Source organism: Merops nubicus, unplaced genomic scaffold (genome assembly GCF_000691845.1).
Source record: "Merops nubicus isolate BGI_N331 unplaced genomic scaffold, ASM69184v1 scaffold12302, whole genome shotgun sequence".
Taxonomy (NCBI): domain Eukaryota; kingdom Metazoa; phylum Chordata; class Aves; order Coraciiformes; family Meropidae; genus Merops; species Merops nubicus.
Window position 1 is genome coordinate 21,554 of NW_008591623.1, and position 27,237 is coordinate 48,790.

General features: G+C 40.2%; 1 protein-coding gene across 1 annotated transcript in view; it reads left to right on the plus strand.

Annotated features, from left to right (window-relative positions):
- The window catches only part of PREP (prolyl endopeptidase), a gene marked incomplete at both ends in the record, with an annotated part of 66,901 nt that overhangs the window by 20,584 nt on the left and 19,080 nt on the right, over positions 1-27,237 (plus strand). Inside the window, one exon of the mRNA XM_008950327.1 lies at positions 7,656-7,761. Coding sequence (XP_008948575.1) covers positions 7,656-7,761 — 106 coding nt within the window. The remainder of the gene's footprint in view (positions 1-7,655; positions 7,762-27,237) is intronic.

Below are 27,237 nucleotides of genomic sequence, written 5' to 3' on the forward strand. Positions count from 1 at the left end.
AAGAGCTGTAGTTGGTAAAATAACCACAGATGCAGATAAGGTTGTAGATTCTAATAGTGTTAATATCTGCAGTTGAAGTGAATTTATCTTTCCCTCAGCACAGGCACATTATCTAGTAAGTGAATTTTACTTATTTAATTTCTTAATATCTTTTTATGCAGATGCACATTATACAGTGATTAGGTTTTTTCCACCTTGATAATAAAAAGGGGCAAAGGTGATAAAACTTTTAATTAGTTAGCTTAAAAAGGAATGATGTGTTTATATAGTTGCCTTAGTAGAATACTATGCACTCAAAGGGCCCCTACTTGTGAGCTAAAAATAAAGAGCTTTTCCTTATCCTGAATTTTACAGTGGTGACTACCCAGGTGGTATTCAAAGAACTAGCATTAATATTCACTGTGTTGCTGTCATGCACTTTACTTCTTGGGAGCAAAGCACTTTAATGTCTCTCCTACTGATGTTTTAGTTGAGGAGTAATACATAAAGTAAAGCCAGGAAGTCTGAAAACCCAGCAGCCTTGTCCTGTCCATTCTCTTTTTTTTTTTTTTTTTTTTTTAATTATGTATGAATTTTTTGTCTGAAATGTGCTGGCAGTAGACAAAATATTTAATTTTGCTTTTGCTGTGGATCTTCATAGGTGGTTACTGTTTTTATAAATGCAGAACATAACCCTTTGGGCTTCCTTATATGGCTTGTTTGATGAATTAACTATAATTTGCAATGAAATAAATTTAAGTAGCTGGAAAGCTTTTATTCATTAGGCTTTACATAACTCTTTTGATATCCATTGATTTACTGAAGTTACAGGTAAACCACTTCATCTCTTAATGTTTTTCTAAGCAGTGGTTACTTTTCATCAAAATGAAGGAACAAGTAACATTGGAACAAAATAGCTATTAAAAACAAACAAAAAAAAAGCCCTCTCCTTCTCTATAAAGATTTTACTTTAAAGTTTGATCCTTGAAAGGCAAAATCGTACTTGGGAGCACAGCTATTGTAATGATGCTTCTGCATGTATGCTATAAAGATGGTCACAGAAAATACGTCAGAAATAGTAGATTTAGTAAATTCAAAATTACCAAGTGACTGAATGGCAGCAGTGAAACTGCAAACTATATACCAACATCAGCTCTTTGAAATAATCCTTCCTTTACTAGTGCTGGGTTAGGGATTAGTGCTGTGTTATGCCAGTAAAATCATGGTTATGCTGAAGGCATAACAATGTTATTCTGTGTATTTTGACAGGACCTAAATGTCATTTTATGATGTTCAGTTGCTTTGCAACCTCCTTACCTTTTACCAGTGGATGTTGTTTGAATTTATATAAATCATTTTAATGAGAGAAGTGTGCACTGACTGGCATTCCAGAACTCTTAGAAATTCTTGAGATGTGTTTCCTTTTCAGCTTGGAAGTGGGAAACCAGGAGAATTTACTTCTGATCCAAGCTGTCAGTTCAGACATTACAGCTGTCTCCCTTATGCTGAACCATGATTTGCATTCCAAGATTTGAATGAACTGCTGGTATGAAATTTCAGTTCATAAGTTGGTGGGCCAAGAGCAAGGATTGCAGTTCAGCTCATGAAGGTGATGTAGCAGCGTAAGAATAACCCAAACAATAGCTGGGAAAAATAAATAATTCCTTTTGCCATTCTGAAGCCCAGGCTCTTGCCTCTGTACAGCACAGGAGAGCCCATGGCATTTGGGCAGTGACTGCACATTGGTCACTGCTGCCAGCTGAGCTGCCTTAAGCAATCTCTGCCCCTGTCATTCATGCTCCAGCTGCTCGGTGCAGTGTGTTCACCATTTGTGCAGCTGCACAGTGAGCTGGCTGAGATACTCATCTGGCAGAGGGACTTCTTCCTTTATTTTTTTTCTTCTCGTTATTGTGTGTTTTTCTTGCCCCAGCCCACATGTTTGTTTAACAGGCTATTTTTTCAGCTGGATCAGGTTTACCACACAAATGGTAAATGTTTGTACTGACATGACACCGAGAATGAACTTGCATGGATAGAAGCAACCATAGCAATAGGGAGAGCTAGAGGTGGAAACTATAAGCTGGTATTGCTGCCCACTTTTACTCATCAGACTGTAACTTTGCAATCTGGATGTCTAAGTCTGCAGTATAATACTAGACATTTGAGCATCTTGCAGTCTTCAGTGTCTTGTCCTGTTTCTGTCAGATTCCTTTGGGTTATAGAACTCACTGATGTAGGAATAGCCTTGGTGATAGATGCAGACCTAATTGACATCCCACCAGCAAAATGGTTTTGGAATCCTACTTCAAATTAAACATAAACTGCTATAGGCCTTTCATTAGTCCATCTGGGAATGAGGAAGCAAAAACTCATTAGATGTACTCAGATTTGCAGTCATCAGAGGCTCTGAATTGCCCTTGCAACAACATCAGAAATTTTCAAATAAGTTTTGTTTCTAGGGTAAAGCAAGCAGTCTTCTGTTAACCATTAACTCACAGCATCACAGACCAAATTTATGAGGGTTCTGGCTCACTGAAGGAATTTTGTGTCACATTCTTGAGTTTAGCTGAGATTTATATTTGTATATACCAATTCCAGTTATTTAGAATGTTTTATGAGTTGGCAAGGAAGAGAGTGAAACTTGGTGCTTTTACAAGCATGAGCAGCTGTTTAAGCAGCATATTGTACTCACTAGTTTAATTAAACCGGACACCTGCAGTTAATCTTTATCTAAAACCACTGAAGACGCTTCTTTCAAAAAGATCACCTACCTGATCTTGGTTTCTGTTTGCAGATTTGTCCCCATCTCAGAAGGAGGAGGCAAAATGTCTCAATTTTGCAGGCTGCCTTGTTAAAGCAAAGCTATCTTAGCTGTTTCATATCATTTCGGTTTTTAAATCCAGTAGGAATCTTAGGTGTTTTTTTCCTGTTTGCTTTATGACCTTTCAGCTGTATGAACTTTTTTAGCTTTTTTTTTTTTTATCGTTGGTAGTTGACAAAATGCTTGTAAAAAATACAACTTGGAAACACTCATTTGGGGGTTGTTGGTGTTTAGTTTGGTTGGTTTTGGGGTGTGTGTGTGTCTTTGGTTGTTGGTTTTACTTTGTTAGTTTTCATGTACTGAGATTTGGCTCTGTATTCTACTAAGTTCCTTTCTTGTGTCATCAAAACAGTGGATGTTTGAAAAGTGGTATAGTTAGGACCTAATTCTTCTGAAATTTATTTTGCACAACTAATGTTATTAATATTAAGCAAAGTAAATCTAAGACATATTTACAATATATGAATATGATTTTTTTTTAAAGATGTGTTTAGGGCCAAATGGAGAGATTCCAGAACTCAGATTTGTATTTTGTGGCTAGGGGTTTAAATTTTCTTCAACATTGTCATATAAGGATGTGGACAGGAAACAGCGTTCCAATTCAGCTGCTAATAAAACATCTAAATCTGGTAATTTTGGAGTATGCATAAAACAGCTCAGTCAGGAGAGGGAAACTTTTAAGCTGATAACTTCCTGTTACTTCCTGCCTTTCCCTGATGGACTTGCACTATCAAAAGCTTTGCCAGGAAACAGAGTGTATTTGCAAAGCCTGAGTAGAAAGGATTCATTGATGACTTTACCAGCAACACCATTTTGAAAACGTTATTGTGTATACATTCATGTGCAAAAGCAAACGAAGAAGCTGAAGTGCTGGGGTTAAACCCCCAGCCCTGAGTGAGAGTTGGCATATGGATGATGTCCACAACCAGGCCCCTCCTCCTTGCTTTTCACCCAAGGTCTGGCCAGCCTTGGGTGGGAACCAATTAGGAGATCACCACCAGGTGCCCCAACCTTCCACATTAACTTGGAGGTGGGGCAAGAAGCCACCTCTATAAGAATTGACTCTGCTGGTGGTGTAGTGGGGTGATCAGCCTGTACAGTGCATGTGATATGTGGAGTTCTGGCTATTGAGAGGGCTCCCCAACTCTTCATAGCAAGTGGAGCTCCCAGGATGATGGGGCAAGATGATTGGACTGATCACCTGGGTCCCTGCATTTCCCATGGCATGGTTCCAGAGTCAGCTCTCTCCCTTCTGCACACCCTGTGCTGTGAGTGAATGTATTGGCTTATTCCTCTCTCCAGTGGTCTGGCATGTTGGTCTGTTGGTATATGACTTAAGAGTGGAGGGAGGGCTTTGGCTGCTGGTTTGCCTGCTGATGATAATATCCTTCTTAGTTGGTCAAGTGGTCAGCAGAAGGGCACCTTCATCAGAAAATTTATGATGTGTTTGTAGGTTATGGTGTTCATTTAACAGCAGCATTAGATTTTTGGGTGTGTAAACCTAATGAAAATAGCAAAAATGAAAACTGTGTCATTTAGGTTGACACAGTTAGCAAAAGTACCCTTAAGATTACCAGCTTGCATAGTTTCTAAGAAATTTCATACTGCAATGTAACAGAAAACACACTTTATTAATTCCATCACTTGAGAACTTGAGGGAGGATCTGCTGTGAATTAAGTGACTGTTGTTCACACAAACTAAGCTGCCAACCTTTTTCCACCTCTGAGATGGACTTCTGGCAAATAACCTTAAGGCAGCCAGAAATCCAAAGCTAAACTCTACCATCTGAATGTTTTTTTTTCTGTTGTATGGTGTACTTAAAACAACAGTATTAAGTAGGTGAGTAGTCAGCTTTTGCTTTTAAAAAATAGATTGACAGAGCAGCTATGCAGAGCAATCATGTTTGCCATATGCCAAGTGCTGGCTTGATGGATTTCACTCTCCTGCGATTGTGAGCAAACTACATTTTGTTTTTCCTGTTCAAACAACAGGTATTGTTCTGATTAAACTCTGCTGCTCTGTAGATAGTACTGTGATGGCATGTGTAGAGGTGTGCATGCATCAGCAAGATGATCTTACAGGGCGTAATTCATCAACCCTGTTCTGTTTAATATCTTTATCAGTTATCTGGATGAGGAGATTGAGTGAACCCTCAGTAAGTTTGTGGGCAATACGAAGCTGGGCAGGAGTGTAGATAAGCATGAGGATGGGAACGCTCTTCACAGGGATCTGGGCAGGCTGGACCGATGGGACAGGGCTGTGAGGTTCAATGTGTCCAAAGGCCAGGTGTGCACTTGGGTCACAAAAACCTCATGGAGTACTACTCATGGAGGCTTGGGGACTAGTGCCTGGAAAGGTGCCCAGAGGGAGAGAACTTACAGGTGTTGGTTGACAGCCACCTGAACATGAGCCAGCAGTGTATACAGGTGGCCAAGAAGGCCAACAGCATCCTGGCTTATATCAGAAATAGTGTGTCCAGCAGGACTAGGGAAGTGATCATTGCCCTGTACTAGGCACTGGTGAGACTGCACCTCCAGTGCTGTGTTCAGCTTTGGGCCCCTCGCTACAAGAAAGACACTGAGGTGCTGGAGTGTGTCCAGAGAAGGTCAACAAAGCTGGTGAAGGGCCTAGAGAAAAAGTCTTAGGAGGAGTGGCTGAAGGAACTGGGGTTGTTTAGCCTGGAGAAAAGAAGGCTCAGGAGGAACCTTGTCACCCTCTACAACTACCTGGAAGAAGGTTGTAGTGAGGTGGATGCCAGTCTCCTCTCCCAAGTAACAAGTGATAGGATAAGAGGAAATGGCCTCTAGTTGCACCAGGGAAATTTTAGATTGGATATTAGGAAAAATTTCTTCACAGAAAGGGTTGTCAAGCACTGGAACAGGCTGCCCAGGGAAGTGGTGGAGTCACCATCCCTGGAGGTATTGAGGTGTAGATGAGGTGCTGAGTGACGCAGTTTAGTGATGGGCTTAGTGGTGTTGAATTAATGGTTAGACTTGATGATCTTAGAGTTCTTTTCCAACCAAAATGATTCTAAGAGTATGAATCTGGAGTCATTTGATGAGCCTGGAGTTTTGGCCTATCTTGGATCTTTACAGGCTCAAGCACTGGCCGTGGTGTTGGAGTTGCTAGAGGAAGCATGGTGAGGAGATCTCCTTGTGTAAAGGAGGCTGCAGTTAGTTTATGTAGACCTGTAAGATGGACTGAGGGCCTATTTTAAGAAGTTAGGGACAGACTCTTTTTTGTAGGTTCAGTTTAGCTGATGGGCTACTCAGAAAAAGGAATGCTTACAGAAGTGCTTACTTGATAGTGCCTTTTTCATTCAAGTACTAGCAGTTTAAGCAGCACAGTTTCTCCTTTGATTGATGAGCAAGTGCAGTCCTGGTACTGCTCTGAATGGATTAGTATGTCTGTTCCAAATTACTGATTTCAAATGTGATACATGTCACTGGTCCTTCTCATGTCACTACTGGGCTCCATTTATTTCCACAGGATTTTGGGGAAGGCGAGGTAAACTTCCTTTTGCATGGAATTAGTACCTTGATAAAGAAGTTTGGAAGTTCAGAAGTTTTGATGTCACCTTCACAAGAAACCCTGAAGTTTGTTTTGTTTTGTTTTTTTTTAAAAACTGGTTGTTCCATCGTGTCTTTACAAAGGTGTCTAAGTTAGAGAATCCTCTTGCACAATTTACCATTGGATGCAAATGCTGACACTATAGTCAGTGACTAGAGAGAAACTGGACACCTGCACCACCAGGTGTGGCTGCCTCATAGTTTTTTGAGACATTTCTCTTGAGCTACATAAAGCTATGTTTTCATTGGTGTAGGAGGGTTCTTTTTCAATACGATAGTTCAGTAGGAGCCTGGCAATCCAGTTGATCACAGGACTAAACAGGGCTTTGTATTCAACGTAGTAAACTCAGTTAACCTTCACTATGTTGAAGAGGCATAGACTGTGAAATATTCTTAATGTGGCTTCTGATTTTGGTGGTAGTTTGGGGGCGGCTGGGAACGTTTTGTCGTCTTTTATTTCTTCTTGCCCACAGGTTTTAGTTTTAGACTCTTTATACTGAGTCATTCTTAGTTACTGAAATGGCAGATTAGTGCTGGACATTAGTTGTATTTGGTTTATGTGGCAAGGTTTTGGTAGAGGGCAGGACTGCAGGAGTGGCTTCTGTGAGATTAGGCCAGGGCTGCCCCTTGTCAGACAGAGCCAATACCAGCTGGCTCCAAAATGGATCCACCACTGCCCGAAGCTGAGCCTGTCAGTGGTGCTGGTAGCACCTCTGTGATAAACTGTTTAAGAAAGGACCAAGAATGCTGCACAACAATTGTAAGAGAAGAACAAGAATGTGAGAAAAACAGCTCTTCAGACACCATGGTCAGTGAAGAAGGAGGGGCAAGAGGTGCTCCAGAGTTCTCTGCCCCATGAGCAGAGATTCCCCTGCAGCTCATAGAGAAGACTGAGGTGAAACAGGTTGTCCTCCTGCAGCCTGTGGTTGTCTGTACTGGACCAGATATTCACCTTGATTCATTTAGACACCTTTTTAGCTGGAATAATTTTAATTATAAAAAACCCTTTCATTTTCTTTTAATTCACAGTGGAAATAAACAGATAGTGCTGCTTGGTTTTGATCTCCTGAAATATCAGCAGACTCTACTTAGGTTATTTGTGTTAGTGATGAGTGTGGGCTCTGGATGACTTCTCATATTCTGTACATGTCTGTTCACTCAACTAACTAGCATCAGTTTATTTTTTCCTAGGGGGTTAGAGACTGACTTTTCAAGCTGGATTTTTTTGTTGTTGTTGTTGTCCCACAGGATGAATTGTCTTTGATTTTTCTGTAACTTCTCACAGGTATCAGATGATGGTCGATATGTGTTGCTGTCTATTCGAGAGGGTTGTGATCCAGTGAATAGATTGTGGTACTGTGATCTACAGACAGAGCCTCAGGGTATATCAGGTATGTGTTTTCTTGCTTTCTAAGTTTTTCTTCATTTTAAGACAGTATAAGACTAGAAATACTTTATGTAAAGATGTGTATTGCTTAACCTCCTTTCTTTTTTTCTATTGAAGAGATTACAAGAAACTACAAGATTACTGCTTCTGCTAGTTTTCTGTTTTCTGTTAGGCATCAGTAGTTAGAAAACTCTATTCTTGGTTCTGTAGTTTGTTTAAAACATCACAACGAAAAATGGAGATAATGTAAGCAAAACTTACCAGTGGATGTTGCATTTCTTTCTACACCACTAGTACTTTTCCATATTTAATTTTCTTTTACATTTTAAAAATTCATGTGTCTGCCTTCAAGCACTAATCTCCCTGTTTTTTGAAAAAAGGACCTGGTTTATAGGTAACTTTTTCCCCCCTCCATATAGTACTAGGAAACAAACAGAAATCCTCTAATATTTTAGTGATATAACTTTGCTTTGTAACATTATTACAGTAGAATTATCTAGTCGTATTTCAAATACAAGTTTACAAAATGCTCCCTCCTTGCCTTCTAGTTGGATTAGCCTTTGACTTCAGTGTATTTGGCTTTTTAGCTTTAATATCCTGGACTGAAAGTATGGTATTTTGCTCCACGTGGCTGCTGTTGATGGTTTTTTACAGATGAGTGGTTTTGTATTTCAAGAGTATTGGATTATTGAAGCCTGTTCCTAAATATGTGCTTTGCATAGAACACAGCTTTTTATTTTTTCCTTTTCAGCTTCTGTCCTCAAAAACTTCAGGAACAGAATAAATACTGGAGTAGCTATTTGTTGAATACTAGTTCTTAAGAAGCCTGTTCTTTTGTCCGTAAACAGGAATATTTGAACCTTTATGAGTATGATTAGAACTGGTAGGAGCTCTGCAGTATGGGACGTGTAGTTCTGCTTCTCCTTGCTTTCATTACACAGCGCGGCTCTGTGGTCTTCCCTTAGTTCCTCAATGAATCTTAATACAATATTTTTAATATTGGTAAGTTAAGTATTACTGACAATAGTCAACAGTTTTATACTCCTTTCTGGGGGATTATTAGTTTTGGTTTGTGGGTATGTCACTTTCTTCTTTTATAAAGGGCATTCGTTAATTACTTCTAAATTTGTCTCAAACAACTGAGTAGTTTTTTAATGTCCTCTTGAATGTAAAAAATGGCAGGCCTAATCAAAATTATTCCAGATACTTTCCGTGCAACTTTATAATAACCATAAAACTGTGTAGATAAAACTATGTAGTACCGTGAAGCATTTTCATAAATGATAAATTGCATTATCATTCCAGTTGACACTTTCCAGCTAGAGAACATAAAAACCACAGCTCTCCTCCCATATTGACCCAACCATTTATAGATACACTGGACAACCTTGAGAGAATACTAAGACTGACCTGTGAAAGACTGTGGATGAGATAATGAAGCTTCCATTTTGTATCACCTGGCATAAGGTAAACCTACAGTTTAACCTTTCCCAGGCTCAGTAAAAGCTGCTTAAAAACTTTTTTTTTTTTTTTAATCTGAAACAGTTTTTGACTTGCCTTCCTGTTTGTTGTTGGGTTGGAGTTGTTCCATCCCTCCAAATTCTCCCCTTTTGCCTATAAAAGGCAAGATCTAGCTGTAATGATTTGCTTGCACGAATTCTCTATTCTATAAACTTAGGAACTTTCCATATCTGTCTCACTAGGTGGCCAAATGCATTTTTAGTGCAATGATTCTTGTCTTTACCCACATCTTCTTATGTTAGTAAGCATAGACCTAACAGTAAACATCTGGGCTGTTTCCTAGAGTTGATCTTCCATGCAGATGTAAGCACCCTGAACCACTAGGCCTTCAGCCTTTGGTGGCCAGAGGCAGTAAGCCTTGCGAGCAGTAATATATGTAAGCTTAATTCTTTGCTGTATCAATCCAGACCCCAAGAGGTGTAATTCCAACTTGTAATTTTCTGGAACAGCAAGTGTTAAAGAGATTGCTTGTGAAGTGTGGAGAAATTAATGCCCGATTTCATTATTTTAGCTGTTTTAGGCAAGTAAATAAGCAGCTCTAGAATAACGGAGTTTAATGGCAGGTCTGCTTCTTGATTTAAGTCTGAGATGTAACTGTCGCTTTGTACAGACTGTTCAGTAATAAGGTATGTTTAAATGGGTTAAGATTAAGTGATGCTTAGAGAGTTATGTATAAGAGAAACACATTCTTAACAAAACCATGAGATATAAAACTACTTGCTCATGCTATGCTGCCTATACAATGTAGTGTGCAATAGACAGGTCTATGTAAGTATCAAACCAATGCCACTTGTTCTGAAGTGTTAAGAGAATCAAATGTCTTGGAAAAGTATCTGCTTTTAAAACACACGACATTATCCTGTCTTTTAGAACAGACCTTATTTATGAGTAGACCTCTTGCCTTTGGTGACATCTAAGATAGTTCTTGCCATTTTCCTCCTTCAGAACTATAAAATGTTTAATCTGAGCTTGTTTACTTTACTTGTTTACAATTATCTGTTTGTTCAGAAGTCCATTCCAGTATTCAGAATATATCATCTTAGTTTTTCTAAAATATAAAGGAAAAGTAGGATAACTAGTGTTTTTCCAGCATCCTAGGTAGTGCTTGATATAGATAAATAGGTTTTTCAGGTACATTTTTTTTCCTCCTACTTGCTCTTTTAATCCATGTTGTCCAAGAGTACTGTAGTTCTTCAGAAAATTTTATGCTTTAGATCTTTCATGTCTCAAACTTTTTTAGATTGATTCAAAGGACATCAAACACAAAAGTCAGTGAAGCCTTTACCAAACGTAACAGCCAGTAGTATTTTACATGGCATCCTTTACTTATACCATGTATTTCTTTGTGAAGAAATATAACATTAGCAGTTGCTAAGTAGAAGTTAATGGATGATATTGTATTTTGTACAAAGGTTGAGGCAAAACTCTTAATTGCAGAATGACACCTTTCAACAGATGGTTATTAAAACTGGTCTTTTTATAAAGTAATGTTTCAATCATGTAATTGTAACCTTATTTTTTCAAATACTTTGTCCCAATGTAAACACACTACTGTATAGTTTAAAATGCTACATGTAAAGCTGTGAGTCATGGACTTTTCTGTTAGATTTGCAAAAAAGTGCAAAGACCTGATTCTCACCTGTGACTTATATGACATTTTTAACACTACCTGAAAAACCTGTTTAAGGTGTTAAGGAACTTAGGGGCACCCTTCTTGATTTTTTTTTTTTTTCTCTTTTTTCGGTTGCTAGTAGTGCATTCTTTTCCTTTGGCTGGAGGAAAAGGAAGTTCTTGGTGGCTAAAGAATTTTCATTATGAAGAACATGTTCTCATAGCCAAGATATGACTGCTGAAGAGTGCGTTTCTTTTCCTTCTGTTGTACTGAGGTCTTGTGGAGCTAACTGTGGTGCTGTTACCATTTCTTAGAGACGATGGTTGCAATGATAAAGACTGCTTATTTAGCCCTCTTGCTAACAAATGACTGTGAAGAAATCATGAAGTTCAGCATTGAAACCTCAGTGCTAGCTGCCAAAATGCCAGGTGGCTGTCTGTATGAAAACTGGAGGAGAGTCTGAAATGCAGTCCCTGATGGCTATAGATCAATAGTTTATTCCCAATATAGAGAAATGTATCTTTTAATGAGAGAAAAATATCCGTATTTCATGACTTAAGTAATGTGAAATAATTTGATTTTTAAAACATTAGTGCAATTACTTGTTTAGGCCTGTGTATATTTTGATGGTCCAAAAACAAAGAAAATGAGTTCTGAAAAATAAAAACAAATGCTGTTGCTAACACTTGGTACTTCTGAAAAAGAGAAAGAATATCTTGGAGAAGGGAGGTGCTAAGGTGTCTCTTCCATGCTATGAACTATAATAGTCAAAAACTAGAGGAGGAGGAAGTTTCCTCTATCTTTGGATTAGATGTAAATTTGTAGAGGAAGGGGTGAAAATAACATGGTGCATTTTCCTAAAAAACATTCTCTCCTTTTATGCTTGTGGAGAAGCTTATATTAGAAAATTCTGCATAGCAGCTGTTTCAGTTGGAAGGATGTCAGGACAACGTAACAAAATATAACCAAAAAGTCACATCAGTCACAGATTTAAGCATGTCCTGATCAGATCTATATTGAAGAGTTGGTAGTTTAGTCTTACCTAAGATACATCAAATTTGTAGTCACTGCATCTTTTTTGAACATTTACTAGAAGCCCTGGCTAACTTGGGTCTTCTGCTGACTGCTTGCCCAACATAAAATGCTATTATCATTAACGGGCAGACCAGCAGCCAAACTCCTCCCTCCTCTACTACATCACACACCAGAGATCCACTGTGCTGGACAACTGGAGGGAGGAACAAGTCAATGTACTCACTTACTGTGAAGGATGTGCAGAAGGGAGCAACCTGGCCAGGGAACCATGCCATGAGACGTGGAATCAGCCAGACAATCAGTCCAATTATATAGTAGTTTCCCAGATAGAAATTCATTATTTTGCTCTGCTGTCCTGGGATCTTCACTTCCTATGAAGAGCTGGGGAGCCCTTTCGATAACCACACAGCCCATCCACTGAGTAGGCAGGCCTCCCGACCCCACTGCAGGCAGAGTCAGCTCTTATAGAGGTGGCTTCTTGCCCCACTGCCAAGTTAATGTGGAAGGTGAGGGTGCCTGGTGGTGATCTCCTAATCAGTTCCCACCCAAGGCTGGGCAGAGCCTGGGTGGAAACCAATCAGAAAGGTCTTTCTTACCTGGTTGTGGACATCATCCGTATGCCCACCCTCATTCAGGGATGGGGGTTTAACCCCAGCACTTCACTGGGGAGGTCCCAATGGACTGGAGACTGGCCGACGCGGCGCCCATTTACAAGAAGGGCGGGAAGGAGGATCCCAGGAACTACAGACCTGTCAGTCTGACCTCGGTGCCGGGAAAGTTGCGGAGCAGATCATCTTAAGTGCCATAACACAACATTTACAAGGTAACAGGGCAATCAGGTCAGTCAGCACAGGTTTATGAAGGGCAGGTCCTGCTTAACAAACCTCATCTCCTTTTATGACGAGGTGACCCGCTTGGTGGATGAGGGAAAGGCTGTGGGTGGTGTTTGTCTCGACTTCAGTACGGCCTTTGATACTGTGCCCCACTGTATCCCATCACACAATTGGCTGCCCTGGGCCTGGCTGGGGGCACACTCTGCTGGTCATGCACTGGCTGGATAGCCAGGCCCAGAGAGTGGTGGGGAGTGGAGTTAAATCTGGCTGGGGCTGGTCACAAGCAATGTTCCCCAGGGCTCAGGGCTGGGGCTGCTCCTCTCTAACATCTTCATCAATGATCTGGCTGAGGAGATTGAGGGCACCCTCAGTAAGTTTGCAGATGATACCAAGTGAGGTGGGTGTGTTGATCTGCTTAAGGGTAGGGAGGCCCTTCAGAGGGACCTGGAAAGGCTGGACCAATGGGCCATGGTCAGTTATATGAGCTTTAACAAGGCCAAGTGCCGAGTCCTGCACCTGGGCTGCAGCAACTCCATGCAAAGCTCTATAGTTGGGGAGGAGTGGCTGGAAAGCTGTTCGACAGAAAGGGACCTGGGGGTGTTGATTGACAGCTGACTGAACATGAGCCAGCAGCATGCCCAAGTGGCCAAGGAGGCCAATGGCATCGTGGCCTGGATCAGAAATGGTGTGACCAGCAGGAGTAGAGAAATGATTGTCCCACTGTACTTGGCACTGGTGAGACTGCACCTTGAGTACTGTGTTCAGTTTTGAGCACCGCAGTACAAGAAGGTCATGGAGGTTCTAGAGAGGATGCAAAGAAAGGCAACAAAGTTGTGAAGGGTCTTGAGGATAAGCCTTATGAGGAGTGGCTGAGGGAACTGGGGTTGTTTAGCCTGAAGAAGAGGAGGCTGAGGTGAGACCTTATTGCTCTCTACAACCACCTGAAAGTAGGCTGTAAGGAGGTGAGTTTGGGCCTCTTCTTACATGCCACAACTGACAGGACAAGAGCAAATGGTATTAAAGTTATGCCAGAGGACGTTTGGGTTAGGCAGTAGGAAAAAATTCTACACCAAAAGGGTGATCAAACACTGGAACAGGCTTCCCAGGGAAGTGGTTGAATCGCCATCCCTGGATGTATTTAAAAGTTGTCTAGATGGGGTTCTCAGGGACATTGTGTAGAAGTGGCCTGGTAGAGTTAGATAGTGCTTGGACTTGATGATCTTAAAGGTACTTTCCAACCATAGCAATTCTGTGATGCTGTGATTTTTAGTCTGTGCCAATCAGCAGACAGTACACAGTCACCGTTTGGGGGACAGTATTTGCCCAGATCATTCCCAACAGACAACCTGGCCATAGTTACAACATCTTGGAGGAAGAGGGAGGGCTTTGACACACAGAGGCGAGCTGACACGCACCTCTTGGCTTCGATGTCAGCATATGGGCTGTGGCCAAGCTGCTGCTGTATAGACTTAGCCCCTGAGTGACAGAGGCGGCGTTCTCCATCCCCGCGATGAAGCGGTGGCCGGTCTGAACGTATGCTTTGATCAGCCAGAAGGTCAGCAGGAGGATGGTACTGAGAACAGTACAAATGCAGACTATGGCTACATTGCTCCTTCCCTGCTTCTGGCTGCAAATTCTGCGTCAGGTCTGTTTCAGCCACAGCAAGAGGGAGTAGAGATACTGCTGGTTGACTGGGACCTTCACAGAGGGGTATCAAGCACTCATTTTCTTCTTTCCAGGAAATACAATATAAAAGGTACAAATTGTACACTTATGTAAGATGGGAGCTGCCTTTTTGCGGCCTTCAGTTAATTTTTTTAACTTGTGAGGATAGTAATAATTAATTACGCTGCTTGTTTGTACAATTTTATCAAGATAGTCTTTTTATTAATTGCATTTGGAAATGTTATTAGGATAATTGGAAACCAACTGCCCTGGAAATCAGATTTTTGTCAGTCTTGGAGACCACTACTGATTAAGAGGCGCACTATGAAAATGTAGAGAGGCCAAATATATTTTCTTCCGTTCTCCCACTGCTCCCTAACATGTGGTGTTTTTCAGCTTGGATTTTCGTTTTTTATAAAACAAGAATGAAGACACTTTGGGACTGGAGAATATCAAACTATAGTTGTGAACTTTCAAAACATTAAATACTGAAAATGTAGATCTTTTGGGTCCAACTTTCGAAGAGATTATAATTACTGTTTTTTCACTGTTTTAATGAAACAGACTATTAGATAAAGTATGAAATAACAAATGTTAATAAATTCCACCACTGTACACACTATGCAATGAAAACATCTCTTAACTAATCAAACAACAGTGTTGATGACATGTTATTGTTAAGAGAAATTTCTTTGCTTAGTTCTCATTGAATAGAGCAACTTAGTGCTTCTTTATGGGTAAGGATGGATTGTTTTCAAGAAACCACATTTCGGTTTGTTACGCTCCTATTGACTCCTCTAAGGCTTCAGCAGGCCCCGGATTGTGAACTCACTGGAGTATTTATTCAATACCTCTAAAGCAAGTTTTCATCTTGAGGACTGAGTCCTAAGACAACCAAAGTTAAAAAACAAGCAACTATTACTGTCACATTAACTCTCTCTAGAAATTGTTTAAATGCTGAAGTGTGACACTGAACAAGCCAACTTTAAATCTGTGAATCACACCTCACCATAACAAACAGGCAAGAAATTAGTCATTTGTGCTTTATGTAATATTAGCCTGACAAACAAACTTACAGGTTACTATCATCACTACAAATACAGGAGGCTCCTGTGTTCCTGTGCTCCCCCTGTAACTACTACATTGAAAGGGTCTGTGAAGTGAGAGTCTTCAGCATCATTCAAGCCCTCTGGACAGGTCTGCACCTCTGTGCTGATTGCAAAAGCTGCCCATGGCTGTTAGCTCATGTACTTTTAAAACTGAAGGATGAGAAAATAAAAGGAAAGACCACAAAACTGAGCACTGCTTTCAAAAATTAAAATAGGAAAGTTCCTTACGTGGCATTTGAAAAAAAGTATAAAGCTGGGGTGAGAGAGAAAATTATCTGATTAAGACACAAGTGTTGATGAAAGAGGATCTCAAAAAAAGAGAACTAGTTGTAGGACTATTTAAGTGCATATTAGTTATTTCAGAAATTGTACTGACTGGCTGTCCTGGTTCCGTGTAAAAAGGGGTTCAGGGCAGGACCCACACGGAACAGAACTATGTACTCGCCTCTCCCCCCCACCCAGAGAGAGGGAGACACTTTTGCAAAAAAAATGAAGTATATTGTTCAACAAGGAACAGAAAACGAGAAAGGGAGGTGAGGAAAATAATATATACAAAGATTAGGGGAAAAATACAAAAAATAAAATATACAAAACCCTCAGAAATGGTTCCAGGGTCCCACGGAGGGAAAGGACAACTTTCATCTCCCAGCTCCAAGCCAGGAGTGAGATTGGAAACCCCTCCCTGCCTCTTATCAGAGTGTGTGTGGGAAGGGGAGGGAATACAATGGTTTCACCCCCACCTGGGGTCCTCCCAGTTGCTGGAAGGTCACGCCCCCATTCCAAGCCTGAAACCACAACACTGGCAAAGACAGGAAGGGAATATGCCAGAATATTGTAGGTAGCCTGGCATCTAGCAGATAACACATCTGATACAGAATGCATCTCGTATGTTTTAAGATTAAAGTGCTTGGACAGTGTAATGCCAGTTTAGTGACCGGAAAGAAGCAGAGATTACAGAAAGGAGAGACTCTGATTATATCAGGCAAAATGCCTTTATATCCTGGAGATGCTGGCTGAGGAAAGATGTGTACAAATAGGCAGAATTTGCAACTGAAATCTGGGAAGATGAACATTGTTTTTTTATTTATTTATTTGACATCATGTTATGGTGACACTGATTGAGCTAATTACTGGATTGTTGAGGATGACTGGCGAAGGAAAGCTTCTGTCAAATATGCCAGAAGTCCAGAGTCAGGACTATGGTTGTTTTGTAATGAGAAAAGAAAAAAGAGCTGGTAATTAAGGGAAAGGACCTAATATATGGAATGCATCTCAAAATTGCAGGGGCAAAACTGGTTTTCTGGTATTATAAATTGTCTTGTGGTAACTTTGTACTTAAGCTTGCTTTTTTTTTTTTTTTTCTTCCCCTACTTCTGTAGTAGACCCCTGACGCCACTGTTCCCTATGACACTTCCATTGTTTGGACCTGTCCTTCAAAATCTAAGAGGCTGGTTATAGGACTATCCTTTGTCTTGTTACATTTCTTTGAGATACATCAGAATTTAAATACTGCTTGAGCAGTAAGTAAAAATAAGTGCATGTGTGTATGCGTAAGGACTGAGGCCACACTACCACTGTAGAAGCTCAAATGTTCAATGTATTGAGTGTGCTGCCCCACAGCAGCATCCTGGCTGTGGCAGAAAGGCTGAAGCATGAGTAGGCAGATCTGACTTCTCTTGTCTAGATAGGGCAAAACAAAAGGTAGAGCTTCCCCTAATTACAAAGAGATCAAGGTACTAAACTACTCCTGTCCCAGACATTTTATAGGTATGTTACATGTTGCTAGCTCTTCTCCTACTGAATAGTAATGTTCTGGTTTCTAGATTGAGGCTCTTGTATTAAGGGAAAGACATTTGTGTTGCCATGATATGACTCATAGTTTGGATCACTTTGATGGTGTGCTGTGCAGCTTATTTAGAAATAGTAATTCTTTTACCATTTTTCCCATTTTAAGAAGGCATTCAAAATTGGAAAATTCCATGCAATATGGCAGTATTACACTGAATATGTGTAGAGGTTGGAAGGTGGCAGATTTCCTATGAGCATGTACAGTTTTGTCTTCTTTGTCACATATAGGGATTGTTAGATTGTTTTTCATTATTATAGTCATCTTGGGGGTTTTGGTTTAGCTGAACTAGTCTAATTCAGCACACAGATGGGCATACAAGAGGGGGTTATACTCTTGTGGAAGATTTCAAGTCTGAGATCAACTAATTTCCCATAATTATGAATTTATTTATATTGTAAAATCATAGGAAGTTACATTGCGGTTTCTCATTGCAGTAGAGTAAATATGTTGTACTTAACGGTTGTTAAAATTAAAGCTGGCTAACTCATTTGTGGGATTCGTTTCAGACTTGGTGTATATTAGAAATGTTGTACAATTTAAAAAAAAAATTAACTTATGTTAGACCTGCTTGCTCAGAGTAAAGTTATGCTTTTGTTGGTCTGAAAGGAAAAGAAAAATCATTTTCCGTCATACAACACAATATCTGGTTGAATTATTTTGCTTGAATTTGCAGGATAGAGTGGAGAAGCAGGGCAGGGGTGGGATCCGTCTTGGGAAAAGAAAGAAGAAACAGAAATGCAAAATGAAACTGTGTTTCATGTGTGGAAATGAAAAACACTTATCAGATAATATCTGCCTGGCAGAACTCGGAAGATGACTGAATTCAGGGATGAGTCAGCTACTGTGGGAATTACTGAGCCACACAGTGTAGCCCATAACAGGCTTACAGGAGTTCAGATATGTCTTTCCCCAGCAGATGGATGGAATGTGTACTCTTCCCTTTTTACTTTTATTTAGATGTAGCATGTTTTCTTAGCAAGAAAAAGATTTCGTCTTTAATTTCAAATTAAATTCATTAGTTTCTGGCTGTTATGAAGTGATTAGTGCAGCAGGATAAGCATATCCAGTTTAAAAAATCAAATATGTGAAACCTTTTTTGCCTCCTTAATTTCTGACTCCAGTATTTACGCTCAGCTACATGCCTATTCCTGTTTATATTGGATACCTAGACAATACAAATAAGTAAATCTGCAGCCTTTCCCTCTTAGTGGCTAAAAGATTATCCCACAAGAATCAAGAAGAGCTGAAACAGAATGAAATTAAAAGTTCACCCTTTTTTACCATCAATCATAGGAACAATACCTTGCTTTCTAAAGCAGCAGAATAATATTGTAGCTGTTCCTCTGTCTGTTGTCCCAGATGGTGTGGGTTTTTTTTGCGACTCCTTCAAGCATTTCTTTACTCCACTGGTTCTGTTTCCTAACTAAAGAGTCTGGTAGGCAGTGATGAAATCAAAATGCTGAGTTGTTTCAAGGTGCCTGACCTAGGTTTTAGCTCACTTACTTTCAGTTATTTTTGTTGTTTTAAGTAATTCCCATTTTTCCACAGAATGTGATGTTTCCATTTGCAAGAATGGAACTCAGGTTCAGTCATCTTGCTAGTGAAGAGAGAATACAGCACTGGGCCTTGCAAATAAGGAACATAATGTATATTTCCATGTTATGTCCCATATCAGATAGATCTGTAACATCATCTGGACATTACAACACTGAAATATTTCAATATTTATCTTTCAGATTCTTTGCTACCTCATGGAACCTCCAGACCGGAGCTACCTTTCCATTCTACAATATTCAATCATAGACAGGGCCTATAAAGAATGTGTGATAACTTGTCTGCTGAGCTACTGAAATTAGGAAATAGGCAGTGTTAAGGTGAGAGGGACAAAGCTGAAACTACATGGGATGGAAGCGCTCCATGTTCAATAGGTAGCTCTCTCTGAGGTATCAGAAGATCTCCAATGAGGTGGTGTTCTTCCCATAATGGTGTAGTATGGAGAACATATTGTCATTGTTTTGACTATGGATGTCGTCTCTTGGGATGAGACTTTGTGTTCTTTCCATACTTTGCCTTCAGCTGAGCTTAGCTTAGATACTATGTATATTTTAATCTAATTATGTGGGGAACACATGTTCCTTGTGGAATGATTTCATCTGCCTTGGACCTCTGTCACTTCTGTGCCTTTCAGTACAGTATTCTAGATGCCGGACAATGCAAAGTAAATTGCTTTGATGTAGAGGGAACCTCTGGCTTAATGTTCTCACAAGTTATCTTTTTGTGAAATGTGGTTTACCCAATATTTGCCACTTAATTATTGTTTTAGAAATCTGGAGTTAAGGCATTTCATCAGCTTCCTGCACAACATGAGTTGTGACTTCTCTTTGTGAAGGCGATAACGGTATCATTAAAGGCTCTGTGCAAGCATGACATTTGATTAGTTCTGCTGTGCTGAGGGCAGTTGTGCCTTGTGCATTGATTGATTCTTGATATGTTCCAGTGGCTGTGGACTGGTGGAAGTTAACTTGCTCTGTGTTGGGCAGGAAATGATCTTGACTCCGAGTGGAGGTCACATCTAATAAATGGAGGTAGATGATTTCCAAATATTTAAGAAATTTAGGGGATTTGACTTGGTTATTTCTATACTTGAAACTGTGAAATAGCTCTTGCCTCTTTACTGTATGTTATTACTTACGGTATTTTGTCACCAGCCATAGGCTAATGGAATTTGCAGTCAGTCTTCCATAATAATCCTTGTCAGTTTGTTTTCTCCAGAAGATAATCTACACAGCAGTGTTTCTGTTTCTTTCCACGAACATTACAGGGATCATCAGAGTATCTTCTTTGCTTCCAAGGTTAGCAGAAATGTTCTTCACGCTTCCCTTCCCACCTTCACAATCCTTATACTGTACACAGACTGAGTCATTTTCCTCTTCAAATATTCAGGTTGTTTGCTAGGTTTTTAAGTGGGCCATTGTGAGCTATTTGTGCTAAGAAAGCTACTTTTTGGAATAGAAAATCAGTTGATAAGTAACTTAAATCATAGCTATTTTTCATAGGAATTTTGAATTAGTCTGATTTGGAGGATATTGTTTCCCCTACTCCCCTAATACCACATGCATCTTGTGAATCCCACCAGATTAACCTGGTTAGCAGCTTAGTTTTTACCACAAAGCTATTTATGTTATAAATGGTTACCAGTTGGAATTTAGTGTTTACAATTAACCAAATAAACTTTTTTAAAAAGCTTTTATTATCTCATATCAAAATGTTTTGCAAATACTTCATTCATCAAGACTAGATACTTCTACTCATAATTCACAATACTGTGGCAAGACAGTATTGGAAGAAGACACCAGGAGAGAGGACAGTGGTAGGGCCTGTTATGCTTGGGTGCTGGGCTGCTTGGAGGTTGGCAGTTTGAGTCTGGTGGTAACAGCGGAATGTGGTGGAAGGACACATACTTAGAAAAGGAACAAGTATAAAATATTTTACAACTACTCACTTGGAAAGGTGCAATAAAAATTGAGCAAAAAATGAAGTTCAGAGCTTGCTAGTTGCTTGGTCATTATCAGCTGGAACTGCTTTGTACTAGACTGGCAGACACAGGCTGGAAGACTTAATTTAAGTGCAGGGGCCAAGTGCTGGGTCCTGCACTTGGGTCACAACAACCCCAGGCAGCGCTACAGGCTTGAGGAGGAGTGGCTGGAAACTTCCTGGTGGAAAAGAACCTCAGGGTGTTGGTGGACAGCCAACTGAACATGAGCCAGCAGTGTGCCCAGGTGGCCAAGAAGTCCAACGGCATCCTGGCCTGTATCAGAAACAGTGTGACCAGCCGGAGTAGAGAAGTGATTGTCCCACTGTGGGACAATGTCCACTTGGCAGTGACACTGTGTCCACTTGGCACTGGTGAGACCACACCTTGAGTACTGTGTCCAGTTTTGGGCACCACAGGATAAGAAGGACATTGAGGTGCTGGAGCGGTTCCAGAGAAGGGCAACGAGGCTGGTGAGAGGGCTGGAAAACATGGCTTATGGGGACTGGCTGAGGAAACCGGGGTTGTTTAGTCTGGAGAAGAGGAGAGAGAAGTGACCTTACTCTCTACTCCTACCCGAAAGGGGGTTGTAATGAGGCTGGTGTTGATCTCTTCTCCCACATTACTGATGATAGGACGAGAGGAAGTGGTCTCAAGTTGCGCCAGAGGAGATTTTGATGGGATATTGTTAAGAAATTTTTCACTGAGAGAGTTGTTAGGCATTGGAACGGGCTGCCCAGGGAGTCATCATCCCTGGAGGTGTTTAAAAAATGAGTAGATGTGGCACTTGAGGCTATGGTCTAGTGGTTAGAGAAATGTTGGGAGGGAGGTTGGACTGGATCATTCTAGAGGTCCTTTCCAAACATAGTGATTCTATGATTCTATGTTTTTATGTGGCTTGAGGACAAGTGGGAAAACAAAGGTAACATTTGTCCACTTTCCAGTGAAAATAGGATTATCTGACCTTTTGGTTTTTAGTTTAGTCTTGCAATTTATAACACTTGCTTTTTATCTTTTATTTTTTAAAAAAATGAACAGTGCTGTATATAGTAACATCAAAGGGATGAGTCAGTATGTGCTGCATAGCCTGAAAAGTTGTATCAAAACCTTTGTAATGAAAATGAATGAGAGAAAAAGGATAGTGAAGAAACAGTAGATATCAGAAAGTGGAATGTGTTGGGAAGGAGAGTACTCTTTTTTTGAAAGACTTACCTGTGATTGAAGTGAATTGGGAAAAAAAAAAAAAAAAAAATTCAAAAATCAATGTTGAAATAAGGCCATTATGTCTTAGTTCCCTAACAAATAGGGAAAAGAAAATCTTGGAAAATGTGTTGGCTTCAACAATAGAGTGACTTAAGAAACTTTAAGGAAGTTAAAGTCTTAAAGTCTTTCTCTAAGACTTTAAGAAAACAGCTTCAGATCTCTTAAATGGCAGTTTTGTTTTCAGTATAGGGTGGTTTGGGTTTTTTTTGAGGCAAATAAAATTGAATAGCTGTCTATGAGTTTGAGCAAGGAGATCTTCATGCTTCTACTGTCTGACTGGACATGACATTTATAAACAGTACTCAGTGAAGTTTTTTAGATTATGTATTTGTGCTTTTCTTTTAGTATATTAGAAAAAGTGTGGTGTGTAAGAAAGAGAGAAATCACCTTTGGTTCCTGTTTTTCTGTTGCTGTGTTCTGCTGCATGAGGACATAAGCTATAACTCTCTCAAAACAAAGCATCTGTCTTTTCTTTTGAGTGATCATCCAAATGGAAGTAAAGTAGAAACCTTGAAACTGATTGAGAAATCTCTGCACATAAAAGTGCTCAATTTTTTCTTCTGGGCTAATCTTTGACGTATCTTGGCATGCCTGAACTTTTTAACTCAAAGGAATAAATATTGCCTCTTTCCATTTATTTATTTTTCTAAATTGCAAATACATTAACTTTCCATGATCATTGAGCAGTCATCATCCATCATCTGCAGGATGAGTGGTACTGAGAGGCCTCTCAGTACAAACAGAACAAACTCACATTCTCTTCAGGGATGTCTTAATACCTCCTCTACAGTATTCCCTCCCTTAGATATTCATAAGTGAAGTCAGATCCCAAGAGATTAAGAGATCTTACTTTCAAAGAGAGTCCAAACTCTTTGAAAGTATCTCTTGCCTTTGGAGACCAGAGTGAGGCACTTAGTGAAATATTTGTGGCTGTGAAGAGGAAAGAGGCAAAACCCCCCTGAGTTCTTTTGTGTAGCTGCCTGGCTCAGAGCAAGAGCTTGAGAGCAAGCTGAGTACTGTATGATTCAAAAAGAAATTAGATTCTGATGTAGAGGGAGATGTCTGAGTGAAGGGCTGTGCTCTGCCATTTATTTCCCAGGATGTGTTATGAATATACCACTGGGGCCCTGAAGCAATCTCTGAAACAGTGTACTGTGAGATTATCTGTCTTCGATTGAATGTAAAAACTATTGTGGATGAGTACTGTGACAAACTCCAGAGTATATGTCTAGTTTTCAAAATCTTCTCTTGTAGAGGATACTGGAAACTTGGCAGCCTTCAAGTGTATGGATTTTCAGGGCCTGAGAAGTCTCTTAATAAATGAATCTGACTTGCTTTAGTGAGCCAATATTCAGCAACGAAATGACAGCCCTATGCAATGCCTGGGGAAGAGTGGCTGGAAAGCTGCTCAGCAGAAAATGACCTGGGGGTGTTAGTCAGCAGCTGCATGAACATGAGTGAGCCAGGTGGCCAAAGTGGCCATCAGCATCCTGGCTTGTATCAGAAATAGTGTGGCCAGCAGGACTAGAGTAGTGATCATCATCCGGTACTCGGCACTGGTGAGGCTGCACCTCGAGTACTGTGTCCAGTTTTGGGCCCCTCGCTATAAGGAAAACACTGAGGTTCTGGAGCATGTCCAAAGAAAGGCAACAAAGCTGCTGAAGAGTCTAGAGACCAAGTCTTATGAGGAATGGCTGAGTGAACTGGGGTGGTTTAGCCTGGAGAAAAGTAGGCTCAGGGAGAGACCTTATTGCTTTCTACAACTACCTGGAAGGAGGTTGTAGTGGGGTGGGTGCTGCTCTCTACTCCTAAGTAACAAGCGATAGGACAGGAGGAAATGGCCTCAAGCTGCACCAGGGGAGGTTTAGATTGGATATTAGGAAAAATTTCTTCATGGAAGGGGTTGTTAAGCACTGGAACAGACTGCCCAGGGAGACGGTGGAGTCACCATCCCTGGAAGTATTGAAAAGATGTGTAGATGTGGTGCTGAGTGTCATTGTTTAGTGGTGGACTTGACAGTGCTGGGTTAATGCTAGGATTTGATGATCTTAAAGGTCTTTTCCAACCTAAACAATTCCATGGTTCTGTTTTGTTCCAGAAATACAGATGAAAAGAAATCTAGAGTTCAAAGAGTAGATACAGAGACTTTGTAAAATTTACTTTAAGAATACAATGAGTTAAGGAAATAATATGACAACTTCATTAAAATTAAGACTTTTTTATCTTCACAGAATTTAAGACCTCACATAGAGACACATTAAATGGCATTTATAAAAATTTCAGTAAAATGTGTACTTCTCTTAAAGGAAAGGGGAAAACAGAAAATGAAAGTAAATAAGTTGAAAGTGCTTAATAAAGTGTGCGCCTATGGGGCTTCTGCTTTTATAAGGCTTTTCTGCACTGTCCAGCTCTTGGAAATGAAAGTGTTACAGCTGTGAAGTGACTGTCCTCTATGTCCTACTACAATGTGCTGTTGGTGGATATGTTGATTAATCTGTCAGTAGCAAAGTATTGAACTAAACCAGCATGCTTCTCTCTCTTCTGTCTCCCATGCTGGTTGTACTGAATGTACTGATCATTCATGTTTAGGAGGTGGAGGTGTTACAGTTCTAGTGCAAAATATACATAAAAGCCATGAAAGTTATAGTTGTGTTTCTGAAGTTACAGTTTTGCATGTAGATACTCATGGCTCATGTTACTATATACAGATATGGAATTCCAAAGCCAAAATGACACAGGTTTTGAGCCTTTTCTGAGCAGATTAGATTTAAAGGCATTTTGTTTTGATTTGTGTTTTCACTGTTCTTAAAAAAAAAAATCATCCTTCTTAAAATGATTGAGCAAATGATCGTCTTTAAAATTGAAGGCAACAATTTCCCATAACTGATGAACAGCTATCAAAAACAATTTTGTTTAGGAAGTCATACAGGTAGCTAAGTTGGAGGCTCAGTTGTTAGGGATGAAGATGACTGGCTGTGTTTGTTTGTTTTGTTTTGATCCTGTTAACATTCTAATTATGATTCAGAGACAAATATTCTGCATTTATCTTCAGGTACCTCCCTGACGAATCAATTCAGAATAAAATCTAAGAGTGGAATAATTATGACCTTTCCTGGAGTAGCGTGCCTACTCAATGTGTGTACCATAAATGAAATTTGGTGTGGCTCTTTTAGGAAGAAAGCCTGTCCCATCGTTATGAGCCAAACTTCTTGGTTCACTTCCTGAGCATTCTGAGCCTTGTCATGTTTCCAGAAAAACATGTCTGTCTTACAAAAAATATAATTGACAAGTTAGAATGGAATATAAATTTATGGATATTAACATTTATGTTTTCGCCTGATAATTTTGACTGCTAGAGTACATGAAAAAAGCTGAAAGAGAGTGTTTGCCTTGTGAAAACTTCTTTTTCACAGCATCAGATAAAAACCCCTGCCATTAGTTGATCCCTAAGCCCTGTCTCTCCAGCTGGCACAGTTGAGAGGTTATTTGCCACGAATGGATTGCTTGGCCTTGCCCTGAAACATGAAATATGGAAGGAAGTACCAAGAACATTTTGTGAACTGATGAACAGTGACTCTCAGCCACTCCGTCCTTTCTCTCTGAAGGAGGGTTGATAACAGCCTTTCTGTGATCATTCTTGCTGTTGTCATCAGTTTGTTCAAATTAGCTTTTCCTTATCTGTAGCTGTCATTGTTCAGCTACAAACCTGCTTCATCACAGCTCTCAGCAGACCAATCAATGTTTTGCTGTGTTCGGAGGCCAGTACAAGATTGAGGGCTTAATCTGTGATGCTTGCTGATATAACTTCACTTCTGATCTTCTGTGGATCCAAAACTTTTGTTTAAAAATTCTGTCTGTATGTTCTATGTTGCTTTTGTCCTAAACATTGGAGAAAAAAAGGACAGCTTTGTAGGATTATGATTTTCTGTTATGTGGCATAGCTTTATCGTCCATCAAATAAAGGTTGTAAATCCTCTACCTGGAGTTCCTATTTGTAATGCAGTTATTTGATGATGAATAACTGGCTGGAATAAAGTATATTGGCAAAAGCATCTATTGCTCTTCAGCAATGTGTTTGAGTGGAAAGACTGGCAGAGAAAAGGATTGGGTTATAGCAGCAGTATACAGTAAACTGTCAAGATCTTCAACCTCATGCTTTTCCTGTGTATAATAAATCTGTCCCATTCTATGCTTAAGTAGATTAAACTGAAGTCTTCAGTGGCTCTGGTGTTAAGGATAAGGGAGCCCGGACTACAAATACCACTTCTCAATGTCTCTCCTCAAAGACAGAGATTCTCAGAGGGCTGTTAGTTAAACCTGCAGATCTCTACCAAAATCCACTTCTTGACCTCTGCTCCCTCCTCCTTTCTTTTAAATAAGAATGAACTGAGTGTCCATCCTTCCACATTGTTTTTGCAGGACTTAGTCATAGATGTACTGTTCTTTTTGTTACTGAGAGGCTGTTTGTTCTGATTTTGAGACTGAGGCAAGAATCCTTCACCTGCGTCTAGATCATGGTAACCAACCTCCCATTCATGGGCCTTGGTGCCCCTTTTTACTGGAGTGCTTCAGAGGTGAGGAGGAATTGGTTTGCATCAACTGTTTAGGGTTTTAAGACCATTCCATGTTTCTGAGATTGTAGTCCCTCTCTGTTCTGGTAACTGGACAGATAAGTGCACACCACGTGACACCATGCACACACTCACTTTTGGTCAGATGTGTAGCCAGCAAGTGAGTATCTGTCCAGTTGTATGATGGGATGTGTGTGTGTCCCTTAGGCCACTAGGTAAGAATGGATGTGCCAATCATATGAGCTTGCAGTCATGCTGCTGAGGACTGGCAGTGGTCTGTGACTTGTCTAGGAACAGCATCCTTGCTCTGACAGAAGATATGGGCACCACAGCTCCCAGTCATTCACTGTTTTATGTATTTTATCATGCTCTTGTGTATTTGCCTTTTCTCCAAGGCATAAGGTATTTTCATGAGTCACTTTATATGAAAACTGTGTTTCTCTTTTGAACCCGTGTTTCCTGCATCTTGCCTAGCTCCTGAGGAGACTGT